Source organism: Anomaloglossus baeobatrachus, chromosome 8 (genome assembly GCF_048569485.1).
Source record: "Anomaloglossus baeobatrachus isolate aAnoBae1 chromosome 8, aAnoBae1.hap1, whole genome shotgun sequence".
Taxonomy (NCBI): Eukaryota; Metazoa; Chordata; class Amphibia; order Anura; family Aromobatidae; genus Anomaloglossus; species Anomaloglossus baeobatrachus.
The window spans coordinates 197,378,148-197,395,889 of NC_134360.1; the positions used below are offsets into that span (position 1 = coordinate 197,378,148).

The following is a 17,742-nucleotide window of genomic DNA, read 5'->3' on the forward strand; positions in this document are numbered from 1 at the left end:
GGATTCCTAATAAATAATTGAATTTATATACATACGGTTTCTTTCCTGTAAACATTTACATGTCGTTCGACCCTCCTATCACAATGCTCTGTGAGTTTGAGGATCGTTATTTCTCCATTCTAAAAGTGCAGAAGAGGATGACATATTGTAGGCTATAGAGAAGCATTTGCTTCTTGGAGGGGAGGAGTGTAAGCAATGAGGGGGAAGTTACATTGCAGAGATTAAAAAAAAATACATAGTGTGATTTGCTAGGTTTCTCCAGTTCACATGCCTGTATAATTGACACTATACGTGTAATAGCCATAGAAAGGAGCCTTCCGAGCCATGTCGTGGTTACTCTCGGCCATGCATGGATATCTACTGTATTCCATGGAAGGGAAAGCTGATATCACTTCCTAACTCAGTATTATTCAGCTCTGTTCTTCACATCAGGACAAGGGCTTCTCTGTGTCTGCACAGTGGGAGGATCTGAACCTTTCTGCTGGGATTTCTGGTTTTAATTCCAGCCTCAATAGTGGGAATAGAGGATGGCTTTGCAATGGGGCAGGCTCACCACTTGAATTTCTTTTCCAAACACATCACTGTGGCAAGGAAGAAAAAAAAAGCTATCTTGTATTTTTCACCACCTGGGAAGCAGCTGGAACCATGTGAATTCTATTTGGCAGCTACAATGGATCAGTGATCAGGAAAAAGGGTGAAATAGTCATTATTGCAGGCTTGAGGTTGAAGAATCAGTCTTCGCATGCAACTTGCTGCTGGTATGTGTGGGCATCTGATCTAAATCTGCCTAGTGGATCCAGACAACCATTTTAATTAAGTAGATGATCTTGTTTGCTGGAAGCTGAAGGAAAAGGAGGAAGCTGAAGTCAACGCTCCTTGTGTCAGTGTCTCCTGCACAGAGATGTGATCAGCACTGGAGGCATGGACAGCTCCTGAGCTCCCCTTGTGCCTTTGATGTGTGGATGCTTCTTTAAATGAGTTTTCAATTCTCCCTGACGATCATGCTTTATTTCCAGATGGTGATTATGGCAGGGACTGTAATGCTGGCTTATTACTTCGAGTACACGGACACGTTCACTGTGAATGTCCAGGGGTTTTTCTGCTTTGACAGTTCCTACACCAAGCCCTATCCAGGACCTGATGAGAGCAGTGACATCCCTCCAGTTCTCCTCTTCTCTCTGGTCACTGGAGTACCTGTGCTGGTGGTAAGCAATTTTTAATTCCTTAGTATGTGTTCTATCTATATGGAAAGCTCTGATCATGCCATGCACCTATATGCAATGCTATGTGGGTTAGAATGACAGAGAAACTCATTCAGGAAGGGGTTAAAGAACACAAATATTTACACTTGCTATTACATGTTGTGTTACATTATGACTGCAGAATTCCAATGTTCTGAATTATGTTCTTTTTATGACTTTATTTGCATTTTTCCTTCTTCTGAATGTATGTGGAATGCTTTTAACTGCCTGCAGCTCCCTCTTCTGACAATCTCTCCTCTCTGATTCCTCCTCCCTTCTCTCTTTCTGGACTTACTGCTGCTCTCTCTTTCTGTGTGTCTCCAGACTCAGTGAGCTCTCCTGTGCTGAGCCTTAATGCAGAACAGATTTGCACTGCACTGCTGTGTAGAATCTGTCACCAGGCTGCTGCTCTCTCTTTCTGTGTGTCTCCAGACTCAGTGAGCTCTTCTGTGCTGTGTCTTAGTGCAGGGCAGATCTGCACTGCTGTGTAGAATCTGTCACCAGGCTGCTGCTCTCTCTTTCTGTGTGTCTCCAGACTCAGTTAGCTCTCCTGTGCTGAGCCTTAATGCAGAACAGATTTGCACTGCACTGCTGTGTAGAATCTGTCAGCAGGTTGCTGCTCTCTCTTTCTGTGTGTCTCTAGTCTCAGTGAGCTCTCCTGTGCTGAGCCTTACTGCAGAGCAGATCTGCACTGCACTGCTGTGTAGAATCTGTCAGCAGGTTGCTGCTCTCTCTTTCTGTGTGTCTCTAGTCTCAGTGAGCTCTCCTGTGCTGTGTCTTAGTGCAGAACTGATCTGCACTGCATTGCTGTGTAAAATCTGTCAGCCGGTTGCTGCTCTCTCTTTCTGTGTGTCTCCAGGCTCAGTGAGCTCTTCTATGCTGTGTCTCAATTCAGGGCAGATCTGCAGTTCACTGCTGTGCAGAATCTGTCACCACGCTGCTGCTCTCTCTTTCTGTGTGTCTCTAGTCTCAGTGAGCTCTCCTGTGCTGTGTCTTAGTTCAGGGCAGATCTACACTTCACTGCTGTGTAGAATCTGTCAGCAGGTTTTTGCTCCCCCATCTCAGAATAGAGACCCTGATTCCAGCGATGTGTCACTTACTGAGCTGTTTGCTGTCATTTTGATAGAATCAATGTTTTCTCTGCTGCAGATTTAGCAGTTATACACAGCTCATAAATATGCTGGACTACCTGGCAGCATGCCAAGTAGTCCTGTAATGATAATCTCCTGTTGATTAAACAGTGATTTTATCAAAATTACACTAAGCAGCCCAGTAAGGGACACATTGCTGGAATCAGGATCTCTGCCCCTACATTATGCTGCCTTCAGATTAGGTGGCAAAAACTGGTGACAGATTCCCTTTAGGGTTCAATACCATGATTTTGGATAAAAAAAGGAGCAATGCTCATCTATACTATGAATTATTTAGTGCTGCCATGCCACATCACTTGTCAAAATCTGCATTTTGCTCTCTGTAATGACATATAGAGGACCCTTCCTGAATTTAAAGGGACGCCCATAGCACATAATGGTAGTTTCATATGCTGTCAGCTCAGTTGTAGAATTAGGTTAGATGGCTACAAGCTTCTTCATTCACAAAATGGTGTTGTCAAAGAGCTGCTGACCACTTAACATAGGATTAGGGGGCTTATGCAGATTCCTTTTATACTTAATGAAATTAAACTTTAACCCATAGGTTGCCATGTAGAAGAACCACACCAGTTCCTACATTTCTCCTTTTCACTGCATTGATTTACATGAAACTACAGGGTTTTTTTACGGTGATATTCTTTAGTTCTGTTTTTAGCAAGATATGATAATTTTGTGCTGGTTTTTTTTGCCTTTTTTTCCATCTTACTTTATGTCTTGCTAAATGGTTATTATTACACATTTTTCTTGACTGCAGTACATGGAGTATTGACACTGTAATTGGAAGTCATTTATGACAATTGCTGTTACATTTAAGGGGGGGGAGTGCAGAGAGGTGATGTATTCATTATTTCTTGTCATAACTGCTTCGAATCCTAACGTAACCTAGAAGAATACTGCAGCAGATCATAATGGTTGGACACCGTATGTCTAGATTGCCCATATACTGTATTTATTGTACTAACTGTACCTTAGGCCTCTGGTAATGAAGGGGTTAAAATAAATCATAAATGTTCAGAATATATGTCAATAATATAATATTTAATGCCATTAAGTGTCGTTATAATATTGTATAATGTTTGTCTATTATTTAAAAAAATAGAAAGCGGATGGTTAGAAATACATACAAACGCAAAATACAAGACATTTTTATTTTCTTAGCACAATATTTTCTTATTTAGCATGCTATGTGTCACTAAAATAGTTTTTTTTATTTCTAATGTGTTCTCGAGATGTGAGAAATTATCACTGTGGATTAGATCGATTGTTCTGGTAATTTGATATCTATCAGCAGAAATCTGTACAAGGATCCATTAGTGTTCTATTGCCCTGCAGCAACCCCGCAGGACAAATGAGGCATTACACATTTCTTAGTCAAATCAATGGTTTATTTGTATGGATGTGCTGGGTCCTCCAGAGAGAGACTGAGAGAGAGTCACTTTTTTTGTAACTAACTGCAATATGGGTCAGAATTGTCTCAGAATTATGTGAGAGAGTAATAAATTATATAGAGTATATGCAAGTGACTTTTCTAAGGGGTACTTTGCACACTACGACATCGCAAGCCGATGCTTGCGATGCCAAGCGCGATAGTCCCCGCCCCGGTCGCACATACGATATTGTGTTATAGCTGCCGTAGCGAACATTATCGCTACAGCAGCTTCACATGGACTTACCTGCCCTGCGACGTCGCTCTGGCCGGCGAACCGCCTCCTTGCTAAGAGGGCGGGTCGTGCGGTGTCACAGCGACGTCACACGGCAGGCGGCCAATAGAAGCGGAGGGGCGGAGATGAGCGGGACATAAACATCCCGCCCACCTCCTTCCTTCCGCATAGCCGGTGTGAGCCGCAGGACGCAGGTAGGAGATGTTCCTCGCTCCTGCGACTTCACACACAGCGATGTGTGATGCTGCAGGAACGAGGAACAACATCGTAACATCGGTCCTTCCGAAATTATGGAAATGACCGACACTACACCGATGATACGATTTGGACGCTTTTGCGCTCGTTAATCGTATCAAAAACAATTTACACACTCCGATATCGACAGCGACGCCGGATGTGCGTCACTTTCGATTTGACCCAACAGACATCGCAATTGCGATTTCGTAGTGTGCAAAGTACCCCTAAGACTGGGGTTACACCATAATTTGGGCTAATACACACTTTACACAGCCAAGGGTCCCTAGGACGCACTTTGCACAGTCCAATTGGGCTAAAGTTAGCAGTGGGGTACTGCAGAAATCCGTGCTAGGACCAATTCTTTTTAATCTCTTTATTGTCAGTCTTTGCTGATGACACCAAACTATGTAGGATATTAAAAACTGACCTTGATAGTACAATATTACAAAAAGATCTGGAAAAGATGTCAGAATGGGCAGATACTTGGCAAATGAGATTCAATGTTGATAAATGTAAAGTAATGCACCTAGGACGGAGTAATCCTATAACTGCATATACATTAAATGGAAGTAAACTTGGGAATTGGGTATTCTCATTACAAATAAGCTGAGCAGCAGCACTCAATGTCAGGCAGCAGCTGCTAAAGCAAACAAGATTTTAGGGTATATCAAAAGTGAGATTAGATCCCGTGATCCCAACGTATTGTTACCCCTCTATGTGCTGTAAAGCCACATCTGGAATATGGGATCCAGTTTTGGGCTTCACATTTTAAAATGGATATTAAGAAGATAGTCAGTTCAAAGGCGGCAACTGGATTATTGAAAGAAATGGAAGGCCTCCCACATAATGGCAGGTTGAAAAAGTTGGATTTGTTTAGCTTAGAAAAAAGACATCTCAGAGGAGATCTCATTTATTTGTATAAATACATGTGTGGTCAATATAAAGGACTGGCACATGACATTTCTTCCAAAGACAATACTAAGGGCCAGGGGGCAGTCACTGCGAGTGGAAGAAAAGCGATTCCGGCAGCTAAATAGGAAAGGGGTCTTTACAGTTAGAGCAGTCAGACTGTGGAATGCCGACCACAAGAGGTAGTAATGGCAGACACTATAACAGCTTTTAAAATAAGGCTGGATGATTTCCTCAGTGCACAACATTGTCAGTTATAAATGATTTAATGACAACATTTATAATTAGTGGAGGAAGGTTGAACTAGATGGACCTAGGTCTTTTCCAACCTATGTAACTATGTAGGTGTCGCTATTACATGGCAGCATACTACAGCTGAATGAGGTCTCAATGCAAACCCCAAGGGTACCCTGGTCTGACTTTTTGTGACTTTCTTGTCACAGTCACAGTACACTAAAGGTCGTAATTCCCCTATATAGCACATGTAACAGTGGCACATAGTGATATTTGTCTGTGCAACCTGTTTGGCAGCCAAAGTCACCATGTAAAGTCTATAGTCAACCAATTTAGTATTCTATACTGCGCAGGACAATGGAACATGCACTCAGGTTATTATGGGCTTCAAGACCTCTTTTCATCCAACGCAGTTGTCCTATGAGAATTTAGAGAATTTGTTCATACATTCTTTCAAGGCTTAAAGGGATCCTGTCACCAGATTTGTCCCCTATAAGCTGTAGCCACGACCAGTGGGCTTTTATATACAGGTTCTAGAATACTATATATAAGATCCCAGACCACTCTGTAAAATGTAGACCTTTATTATACTCACCTAGGGGATTTTCTGGTCCAATGGGAGTCGTTGCCCGTTTGTCGAATACCTCCTGTCTAATGTGATTGCCGTCCTCCTCCTTCTCATCCACGTGTGGATGACGCATCTTACGTCATCCACCGAGGCCAGCATTGCAATCCTGCATACGCACACTTCTCTCTGTCCTGTTGAGGGCAGATCAAAGTACTGCAATGCGCAGGCACGAGGAAAGATCAAAGACTGCCCGCGCATGCGCACTACAATACTTTGATCTGCTCTCAGCAGAGGAGATCATACTGCACCTGACCTGTGTGGATGATGTAGGACACGTCATCCTCACGGGGCTGGGAAGAAGAAGAAGACGTTGATGGAAGGAAGATGGAGGATGCATCGGACTCGAGAGCAGCGAGGCCCATCAGACTGGACCGCCATGCAGGTGAGTATAATAAAGGAGTTTTTTACGTTATACAGAGCGGCCTGGGCTCTAATACAGTATTCAGTATTCTAGAATGCTGTATATAAGAGCCTACTGGTGGTGGCAGCAACTTATAAGGGAGGAATCAGGCAAAAGGTTCCCTTTAAAGTTACATAGGTTGAAAAAGCCCTAGGTCCATCACCCTTCCTTCACCAATTCTACATTTTGTCACTAAGTAATTTATATCCAACAATGTTGTGTACTGAGGAAATCATCCAGCCCTTATTTAAAAGCTGTTATAGCATCTGCCATTACTACCTCTTGTGGTCGGCATTCCACAGTCTGACTGCTCTAACTGTAAAGAACCCTTTCCTATTTAGCTGTCGGAATTGGCTTTCTTCCACTCGCAGTGAATGCCCCCTGGTCCTTAGTATTGTCTTTGGAAGAAATAAGTCATGTGCCATTCTTTTGTATTGACCACACATGAATTTATACATATAAATAAGTTTACCTCTAGTGTTAAATGACTAAGGGCGGCTTTGCACGTTGCAGCATCGCACGTGCGATGTCGGTGGGGTCAAATCGAAAGTGACGTACATCAGGCGTCACTTTCGACATCGTTGTGTGTAAATTCTAGATGATACGATAAACGAGCGCAAAAGCGTCGTTATCGTATCATCGTTGCAAGCTCCGACTTTTCCATAATTTTGCTGCAGCGATGGTACGATGCTGTTCCTCGTTCCTGCGGCAGCACACATCGCTGTGTGTTACGCCGCAGGAGCGAGGAACTTTACCTTACCTGCCGCCGGCGGCTCTACGGAAGGAAGGAGGTGGGCGGGATGTTTACATCCTGCTCATCTCCGCCCCTCCGCCGCTATTGGCCGCCTGCCGTGTGACGTCGCTATGACGCTGCATGACCCGCCCCCTTAGGAAGGAGGCGGGTCGCCGGCCAGAGCGTCACTGGGAAGGTAAGTCCGTGTGACGGGGCCTAGTGATATTGTTCGCCACGACGCACAAACAGGGGCGGGGGCTTTCACGAGCGACATCGCTAGCGATGTCGCTGCATGTAAAGCAGCCTTTAGACTCACACACTTGAGGAATTTCTGCTCTTCAGTGGCTTAACTATAATAGGTACAGGGGTTGCAATTGCACCTGGGCCATGGAGCCTAGGGGGGCCAAAAGGCTCCTTTGGCCTATATTAAAAGTCTATTAACATAAAAGATGTCTGATAGCTAGGACTTCCTGTGGAGATTTCCTTTGGGACCCACAAGCTTCAAGTTACGCCACTGAACAGCATATATTCTTCAGAACAGAGCATTGTAGTCATGAATCCAGCTCTGGGGTGAGATGAAACACTTACTAAAAAAAGAACAATATTTTTGTTTGTGTCTCTGCTTTCATCTCACTATCCTATCTATCCTCTTTCCCCTTTAAGGGTGCTTTACACGCTGCGACATCGCTAGCGATTGCTAGCGATGTTGCGAGCGATAGCACCCGCCCCCATCATGCATGCAATATGTGGTGATCGCAGCCGTAGCGAACAATATTGCTACGGCAGCATCACACGCACATACCTGTTTAGTGACGTCGCTGTTGCTGCCGAACAATCCCTCCTTCAAGGGGGAGGTGCGTTCGGCGTCACAGCGACGTCACAAAACAGCTGTCCAATAGCAGAGGAGGGGCGGAGATGAGCGGCCAGAACATGCAGCCCACTTCCTTCCTTCCTCCTTTCCGGTGGACGCAGGTAGGATGATGTTCGTCGTTCCTGCGGTGTGTGACGCCGCAGGAACGACGAACAACCAGCGGCATGCACCACCAACGATATTATGAAAAGGAGCGACGTGTCAACGATCAACGATTTTTGATGTTTTTGCGATCATTGATCGTCGCTCCTAGCTGTCACACGCTGCGATGTCGCTAACAGCGCCGAATGTGCGTCACAAACACCGTGACCTCGACAATATATCGTTCGCGATGTCGCATCATGTAAAGCCCCCTTTACTCTCCATATACTTCAGTCTCTCAGCTGATAGTCTATATTATCTTGAGAGAAAAGGGTTTTAGCTGCATTTTAGAGTAAATGATGCACTCGGGGGGAGGGAGAGGAGACATAAAAGAGAAAAAGAGCATATTTCCCTGATAATACTTATAAAGTTAGTTGTTACGTTATGCAAAGTTTCTTGAAACAACAATGACCATTTATTATAAAAATAAATACATTTTCCCACCTATTTATCTAGAAGCATTCTTACCTGTCTGATAAACAGAACCTCTGACTAAACCAGAGCTCCAGCCTTGATCTATAGTGGATTGGACCATGAGATCCGAGAATTCGTGAACCCCCGCCCCTTTGCGCGTTTCAGCTGTTTCTGTGGAAATGTATTCCATTTGGAAACGGACTGAGATCATTGTCTGCTTTGGGTCCTGCATGTGTCTATCATGAAGAAGAGGACCTCTGTGCCACTTATTTCTTGGGTTCCTGTGATATAAATGGCAGACCAAAGGTTTGGACACACCTTCTCATTCAAAGAGTTTTCTTTATTTTCATGACTCTGCAAACTGTAGATTCACATTGAAGGCATCAAAACTATGAATTAACACATGTGGAATGAAATACTTAACAAAAAAGTGTGAAACAACTGAAAATATGTCTTATATTCTAGGTTCTTCAAAGTAGCCACCTTTTACTTTGATCACTGCTTTGCACACTCTTGGCATTCTCTTGATGAGCTTAAAGAGGTAGTCACCGGAAATGGTCTTCCAACAGTCTTGAAGGAGTTCCCAGAGATGCTTAGCACTTGTTGGCCCTTTCATTCTGCGGTCCAGCTCACCCCAAACCATCTCGATTGGGTTCAGGTCTGGTGAGTGACGGTGAAGACCAGGTCATCTGGCGTAGCACCGCATCACTGTCATTCTTAGTCAAATAGCCCTTACACACCCTGGAGGTGTGTTTGGGGTCATTGTCCTGTTGAAAAATAAATGATGGTCCAAATAAATGCAAACCTGATGGAATAGCACGCCACTGCAAGATGCTGTGGTAGCCATGCTGGTTCAGTATGCCTTCAATTTTGAATAAATCCCCAACAGTGTCACCAGCAAAGCACCCCCACACCATCATACCTCCTCCTCCATGCTTTACGGTGGAAACCAAGCATGTAGAGTCCCTCCGTTCACCTTTTCTGCATCGCACAAAGACACAGTGGTTGGATACAAAGATCTCTTATTTGGACTCATCAGACCAAAGCACAGATTTCCACTTGTCTAATGTCTATTCCTTGTGTTCTTTAGCACAAACAAGTCTCTTCTGCTTGTTGCCTGTCCTTAGCAGTGGTTTCCTAGCAGCTATTTTACCATGAAGACCTGCTGCACAAAGTCTCCTCTTAACAGTTGTTCTAGAGATGTGTCTGCTGCTAGATCTCTGTGTGGTCTCAAATCTGAGCTGCTGTTAACCTGCGATTTCTGAGCCTGGTGACTCGGATAAACTTATCCTCCGCAGCAGAGGTGACTCTTGGTCTTCCTTTCCTGGGGCGGTCCTCATGTGAGCCAGTTTCTTTGTAGCGTTTGATGGTTTTTGCCACTGCACTTGGGAATACTTTCAAAGTTCTCCCAATTTTTCGGACTGACTGACTTTCATTTCTTAAAGTAATGATGGCCACTCGTTTTTCTTTATTTGGCTGCTTTTTTCTTGTCATAATACAAATCCCAGCAGTCTATTCAGTAGGACTATCGGCTGTGTATCCACCAGACTTCTGTACAACACAACTGATGGTCCCAACCCCATTTATAAGGCAAGAAATCCCACGTAATAAACCTGACAGGGCACACCTGTGAAGTGAAAACCATTTCCAGTGACTGCCTCTTGAAGCTCATCAAGAGAATGCCAAGAGTGTGCAAAGTAGTAATCAAAGCAAAAGGTGGCTACTTTGAAGAACCTAGAATATGAGACATATTTTCAGTTATTTCGCTCTTTTTTGTTAAGTATTTAATTCCACATGTGTTAATTCATAGTTTTGATGCCTTCAATGCGAAGCTACAATTTTCAGAGTCATGAAAATAAAGAAAACTCTTTGAATGAGAAGATGTGTCCAAACTTTTGGTTTGTACTGTATTCGCCCTTGATTCACGAGTTTGTATATTTGTAAATAAAGGTTTTCCTAAGCTTTATTACTCGACACAGACTTTAGCTATTACAACATTACAACATTGTTACGACCTACAACAATGTGTCCAGGACTTAAAACATGGTCAAGCAGTCGGGAACATTAGAAGAAAAAAAAATCTACTATTCATTTTGGTCTGAAGTTCCCCACCGTTCTGTGTTTACTTTCTGCAGCACACGTCTTTGTGTAATGCTAGCATGTACGGCACGAGGCCGCCGACACCAGTGATTTATTGTAGCGACCGTGTGGATGTAGTACATGATGGCAGCAGCAAAATAAACCTTAGTGAAACAAAAGAGTAATTCACAAGTAATTTTTTTGAATTTTTTTATTTTTCACATTCGTTGCCTTTTTATAATTCTACATCTTACAACATGGTGGTTTCCCCTTTTAACCCTCTAAAAAAATCAGTGTTAAAATAAAAATAATACCTAGAAATCCACCATGATTAATCAGTGGGTCACATCTACGATCTACATATCTTTAGCAGCCATCACGAAAACTGCTGTTGGCATTTGCCAATTAATATTATTTGTTATTCAACTTGCTGGGTGACACATACATGAGAATGAGGAAAAGAGGGTGAACATATAGCAATCACACAGCAACCACCTTTTGCACTTTTAGTTTAGTAAGCAACATGACTGAAAGCCGGCGGCTCCTAGGAAGAAATAAGTTAATTTTCATCCGAAAGCTGCACTTTCAGTAAGGGGGATAGGAAGCATTATTATACTATTTACTGCAAATCAGCCCTATATCTGCAAGTAAATAGCATTTTCTGAGTTGACAGGTTGTCACGCTAGGTACAGGGAAATACCAAGCGCATGGCGAAAGGGATGGGAAACCCTGTGTCTAGGGGAAAGGGCAGATCGTGACCCTTGACAAACCTACTGCTGGTCCCTGGGGTCCCTCACCACCCTAGAAAGGTGATGCACATATGCGCCGAGCCAGATACCTGACCCTAGGTATCCCTAGTGCTGGGCCCTAAATAGGGAACGGATGGGATAAGCTCTTCATCAACCCCACTAAACACTATAGAAGACACAAGGGGGACACATGGGGAAAATGCATGAACTATCATAAGATGATTCAGGTAGAAGTTCAGCAGAGTCTTCAGCAATGATACCAAAGATGAGAGCAAGCCACCTGCTTGTAACCTCGGCTTGAAGGAACTGAAAAATATCACCAGCACCAGCCCAAAGAAGGAAGGGGTAATTAAACACTAAGGGAATACTGAAAATCAACAGCTGAGTGGAGGTCGAGCTCCTGCTGGGTCCAAAAGGAGAGAGATAATCCAGCAGTAAAGCTACCAATACCAATGAATACTGACAGCAGGAACAATGAAAAGACAGGTAGCATTCTACGCAGTCAGACACTGTTACCTTCTATGGACACAAACCACATGAGTGTCTGTCACACGTGACACACACGTGACACAGGTTCCCTTTAATCCCTTAACGACTCATGACATACAGTGTCTTCCCAAAAATCAGACTTACCCCGAAAATAATCCATAGTAGGATTTGTTTGACCTTTTTGGACTATGCTTATAAAATAAGCCCTACTCCAAAATTAAGCCCTAGTTGCATGCCATGCTGTAAATGTACCCTGAAATAGGGTTTGGGCAGCCCTTTCAGGATATCTAACTTTTATTGGAGTACGTTGCCCCGTTGTGTTGCTGTAAGTTCGGACGTTTATAGTCACATGTCGGCTAGTTAATGGAAAATTAATATTGACCCCTTTCCTGCCCACCCCTCTGCGTTAGAGGCAGTGATTGAAACGTGTGTTAATGGTAAATTAATACTCACCCCTTTTCCCCGTCGATAATCACGCCTACCTCTCTGTCGGTATCAGTGACTGGAACATGTGTTAACTTCAAATGAATGAATATTTACCCCCTTTTCCCTTTTATATTCCCGCGCACCCCTCTGTGTCATTGTCATTGGTTCGTTCAGACTGCCGTATTTCTGCCTGAGGATGCAGCACAATGCTTGGACTGGCCGGAGGCTCTCCTCACCTGAGCGCGACAGCTGCATAGAAATACACTATGACATGATCGGATCAGGAGAGCCGACGGTCAGGTCAAGCATTGTGCTGCATCCTCAGGCAGAAATATGGCAGTCTGAATTAATTACTGACGCTGGCACTGAGGGGTGGGCAGGAATATGGATAGGGGGAGTGGATGAATATTAATTTGCAAATAACACATGTTCGAATCACTGTTGCCAGCACAGAGGGGTGGGCAGGGAAGAGGTTGAATATTAATTTTTCATTAAAAAGTGACCCAATCACTGACTCCAATACAAAATATGAAACATCCCCTGAACATAAGCCCTAGTGCATCTTTTAAAGGCAAAAATTATATAAGACCCTGTCTTATTTTTGGGGAAACACAGTGTCTGTTATGAGTCGTCTCCCTGCTAATGATGTAGGCTCGCATGCCAAGCCTCATCTTTCCCTGTACGTCGCCTCATCTTTCCCTGTACGTTGGCTGATTTAAACAACCAGCATGTGCCCCTAACAGCCGCGGGTCCTTGGCTGTAACCTGTTAAATGCCACATTCAACCTCAGACAGAATATCTAATTTTTTGGTCACATTTTGCTAGTTATTCCCGCCACTGTCTGCCTGTCTGTCCTTCCTCCCCCCTTTCTCTTTTATTACAGGAGGAGGAAAGATGGGGGGAGGAATAACTAGCAAAATCCGACCCATCTATTAGATATTCTGTAGCTGCTATCAATCAAATAACAGTGCATTTATCAAACTTTACTTGCCTGTATTTTTGAAAGTATACATCCGATCTCACAACTAATGGTATCTATATAGAGTCAGCATAATAGCGCCAGTATAGCACTGGCTTTAGTTTATATAGGAAAATCCTGGTGGGTGGTGCTCTTTAAAGATTTTCCTCAAAGCTTTTTGTTGTTAGCATGAAAAATCGAATAACAAAAGCAGTTTTTTTTATTGTGCCAGAATCCAGATATCATCGTTGAGTTCTGGGGGGCCCTTGTCTCATTCCTGACCTAGTCATTGAATGTTCTTGTAAATAATTTATCAAAACAATCAAACCCTAAGAGAAAGATTTACAGCGAGAGCTTTTCTCTTTTAATGTATCTTTTCCTAATCCTTCATTCATTGGCAAACTGAGAAATAAAGCAGTAACAAATTTCGTACTGCCTGAAGCAATACACATAATCCTTTTAACTAACTTAATATAAACTCTATAGTAAATTATTGGGAAGTCTACATGCACGGTGTTTTTGGCATTTTGGTGATTTATGGCTTTTTGGCAAAATAGTACGTTGTGGTTATAATTTTCCCTGCCATGTTTCCTGTAGGTTTCTTAATAGGATGTAATGAAACATGACAGCTGATTCATGCTGCTTGAACTACAGGCAGCATGAATTTAGATACCGGCTCCATTATTACTGATTAGTATGTTTTTCGCTACACTTTTGTCATTTAGAGAAAACATACCTTTAAAATCCAACCAAGGACTTGGAAGACTAGTCCAAGAAAAAAGTCCTTGATGGTTTCTACCCATTCTGATCATTTAGACCAGGTGTCCCCAACCTGTGGCTCAGGAACCACATGTGGCTTGTGGCCCATGATGTGTGGCTCACAGCTCTCTGCCAACTTGGTGCATTAGCACTAGGTCTAGCAAACCGCTATGAAGAGCAGATCTCCAGATGGGGACTTTTGTGAGTAGCCCTACGTAGAAGAGCAGATCTGAATGGGGGTAAGGTAGGGACCCCTAGATTTTGGTATACAGTCTCGGTGGCATTTTTGTGGAAATGTTTTAGCTGTTGTAATACCAGTAATGGGGGCTCTGGGTGTCACTACTGTGAGGGGGTGCAGAAGCTGGCTGTGGCTTTCGACTCTCTCTCAGAATAGAATGTGGCTCTCAAGATCAGAAGGGTTGGGGACCTCTGATTTAGACTCAGGTCTCTCCTAATGTATATGTATAGGGAGAGTCATGTCAGTACAGTTAGTCTAGGGCAGTGTTGACCAACTCCAGTCCTTAAGACTAGAGGTGAGCGAACCTGAAGTTCATTTTTCAAACAGAACACCAACTTTAAAAATCAAGGTTCGGGTTCAGGGTTCGGATGCTTTATGTGCAAATTTCACTCACACAAGCATCACTGTGCTCAGGTATGCTCGGTACTCAGCCCTATGTGAGCTGCTTGCAGTGTTTGAACGGATCACACTGGGGGTAACATCAGCATGATTACATGTAGTGTGCAACACAAAAAATTGTTGAAAAAACCCGCCCACCTTCCCTCGGCAGTCCCCGGCAGTGATCTGCTTATGGCTGGCTGTATGTAGGCAGAGACTCAAACTGCCAATCAGTTACTTGCTCTGGGGTTCAGGTCAAGCTTGAGCCAGTGGAGGCTCAGCTCGTTTGCTGACGGTGAACCGAACCTCCACAAAACCGCTCATCTCTACTCAAGACCCACCAACAGGTCATGTTTTCAGGATTTCCTTAGTATTGAACAGGTGATAATTTAATCACTTTTAAAGGTGATTACACCAACACCTGAGCATTGCTAAGGAAATCCTGAAAACATGCAGTGTTGGTGGGTATGGAGGACTGGAGTTGGGGAACACTGGTCTAGGGGAGTAGAATGGGTGGAAGCTACTGGGGACCGGCCTCTTGGACTAGTCTTCCGTGTCGCATCTTTCACAACTAGACTAAACAACCACTGATCTCGGGGAGACCAGCCAGAGAAAACACTGCCGGCAGCCAACAAGGGCGTATAACACAGTGAAATCCTAGGTGCCCCCTGGGAAATATGCTAATCAAAAAAGTCAGTGAAGCCTCTGTTAGGAGTCTGGACACAGAAACTAGCCAGATATCCCTCCGGGAAGGACCTAGCCAAGGAGTGGCTCTTTTTAGGAGACCACCATAACTACCATATTAAGTGGTCCTTTTAGTCAATATCCAACTCTTTGACAAGTTTAAAAATATGACAAGGGAAATATCAAGGCCAGGTATCCATCCACAGACAGCTGTTCGGGGTATTGCCAATCATCAAAAAGAGCCACTCCTTGGCTAGGTCCTTCCCGGAGGAATATCTGGCTAGTTTCTGTGTCGAGACTCCTAACAAAAGCTCCACGGACTTTATTTATTTGCATATTTGCAATACACTTAGGATTTCACTGTGTTGAGCGCCCTTGTTGGCTGCCGGCAGTGTTTTCACTGGCTGGTCTCCCTGAGATCAGTGATTGTTTAGTCTTGTTGGAGCTACTAGGCATTGCTCCCAGCTGGCCAGAATCCTACTCCACACTGATGAGTGGCAATACCCCGAAACAGCTGTCTGTGGATGGATACCTGGCCTTGGTATTTCCCTTGTCATATTTTTAAACTTGTCAAAGAGTTGGATATTGACTAAAACGGCCACTTAATATGGTGGTTAAGGTGGTGTCCTAAAAAGAGCCACTCCTTGGCTAGGTCCTTCCCGGAGGGATATCTGGCTAGTTTCTGAGTCCAGACTCCTAACAGAGGCTCCACGGACTTTTTAGATTTGCATCTTTCCCAACTGGCTTTTATAAATGTGTGTGCATACATGGCTGCAATAACGGGGCTAGACTCATACTGACCGTGATTCTTTTTGAGAATACTGGCATAATCTATATTCCAAAAAAAAACAAAACACCATCTGACAGATTCCATTTAATATATGCTGATTATCTTACATATAGCATAAATGCAGTATATAAAAATAATACAGCTTGCGTTGCCTCCTCTAACAGCACGATAAGAAAACCCACAAGTCACAGCTGCAGAAGACAAGTCTTGTCCGGATTATTTTACGTTGTCATGACAGCATTGACTAGAAAACATAATGTATCATTTGTACAAAGTTTTTTTTTATCTTTGGAAAATAAAAATACATTCTAATTCCAAATATACAAACCATCTGCAGAAACAAAAAAGCTTTCCTTATTTTCCTCCAGTTTATGGTTATACACTGGGTATACGCTGGTATGAAATACCGTTTCCTGGAAAATAAGGCCTACCCCGAAAATAAGCTTAAAGGCCTCGTTACACGCAACGACGTATCTAACAATATATCGCCGGGGTCATGGATTCCGTGACGCACATCCGGCATCGTTAGCGACGTCGGTGCGTGTGACCCTTACGAGCAGCCGTTAACGATGGAAAATACTCACCAAATCGTCGATCGTTGACACGTCGTTCATTTTCAAAAAATCGTTAATTATTGAGGACGCAGGTTGTTCGTTGTTCCCGAGGCAGCACACATCGCTACGTGTGACAACTCGGGAACGACGAACTACAGCTTACCTGTGGCCACCGGCAATGCGGAAGGATGGAGGTGGGCGGAATGTTACGGCCGCTCATCTCCGCCCCTCCGCTTCTATTGGGTGACAACTTAGTGACGCCGCTGTGACGCCGCACGAACCGCCCCCTTAGAAAGGAGGTTTGCCAGCCACAGTGACGTCGCTAGGCAGGTAAGTCCGTGTCACGGCTCCTAACGATACTGTGCGCCACGGGCAGCGATTTGCCCGTGACGCACAAACGACGGGGGCGGGTACGCTCGCTAGTGATATTGCTGCGTATAAAGCCCTCTTTAGTTGAAAATTTGGGTCTTTTTGGAGTATGCTTGAAATGTAAGCCCTAGTGTCCAAGCAGCTAAAAAAGTTAACAAATACAGTAGAACTCGTCATCAAAGAAAACAGACACTCCCCCCCCCACCCCCCCCTCAAAATTCATTAGATAGGGAATGACATCTGGTCGCTCCTATCCAATCTTTTACACTCTCAGGAATCCTGAAAATGGGGTTCTGGGGTCCTGAGAACAGGGCTCTGCAGAGCCTCATTCTAAATGGAGCAAAGGTGCTTATGGTCGACCTCCACTCTGTCCATTGTCTATGGGATGGCTGGAGAAAGAAGAGTACAGAGTTGTTATGCTCGCCAGGCGAGCAAGAGATGTTAGTGACTGGCCGCAACACACAGAAAATCCAGATGGGCTTGACTACTGACCTGAGCCTGGACTTCTCCAGAGCTCCTGATGGTGGAGGTGTTGCGCTGCAGGTATGGGTCCCGGTGCCACTCGGGTAGATTGGTGTTGGAGTGACAGTCTCTGTTATAGGTTACGGCAGCAACAGGTGCAGAGAATCCATCCAGGGTGGATGGAAGG

The 17,742-nt window shown here is 44.0% G+C and overlaps 1 protein-coding gene across 1 annotated transcript in view; it reads left to right on the forward strand.

Annotated features, from left to right (window-relative positions):
- The first annotated feature begins 266 nt into the window (after positions 1 to 266).
- The window catches only part of PLPPR5 (phospholipid phosphatase related 5), a 325,748-nt gene continuing 308,272 nt past the window's right edge, over positions 267 to 17,742 (forward strand). Inside the window, exon 1 of the mRNA XM_075320076.1 lies at positions 267 to 1,205. Coding sequence (XP_075176191.1) covers positions 975 to 1,205 — 231 coding nt within the window. The 5' untranslated portion in view covers positions 267 to 974. The remainder of the gene's footprint in view (positions 1,206 to 17,742) is intronic.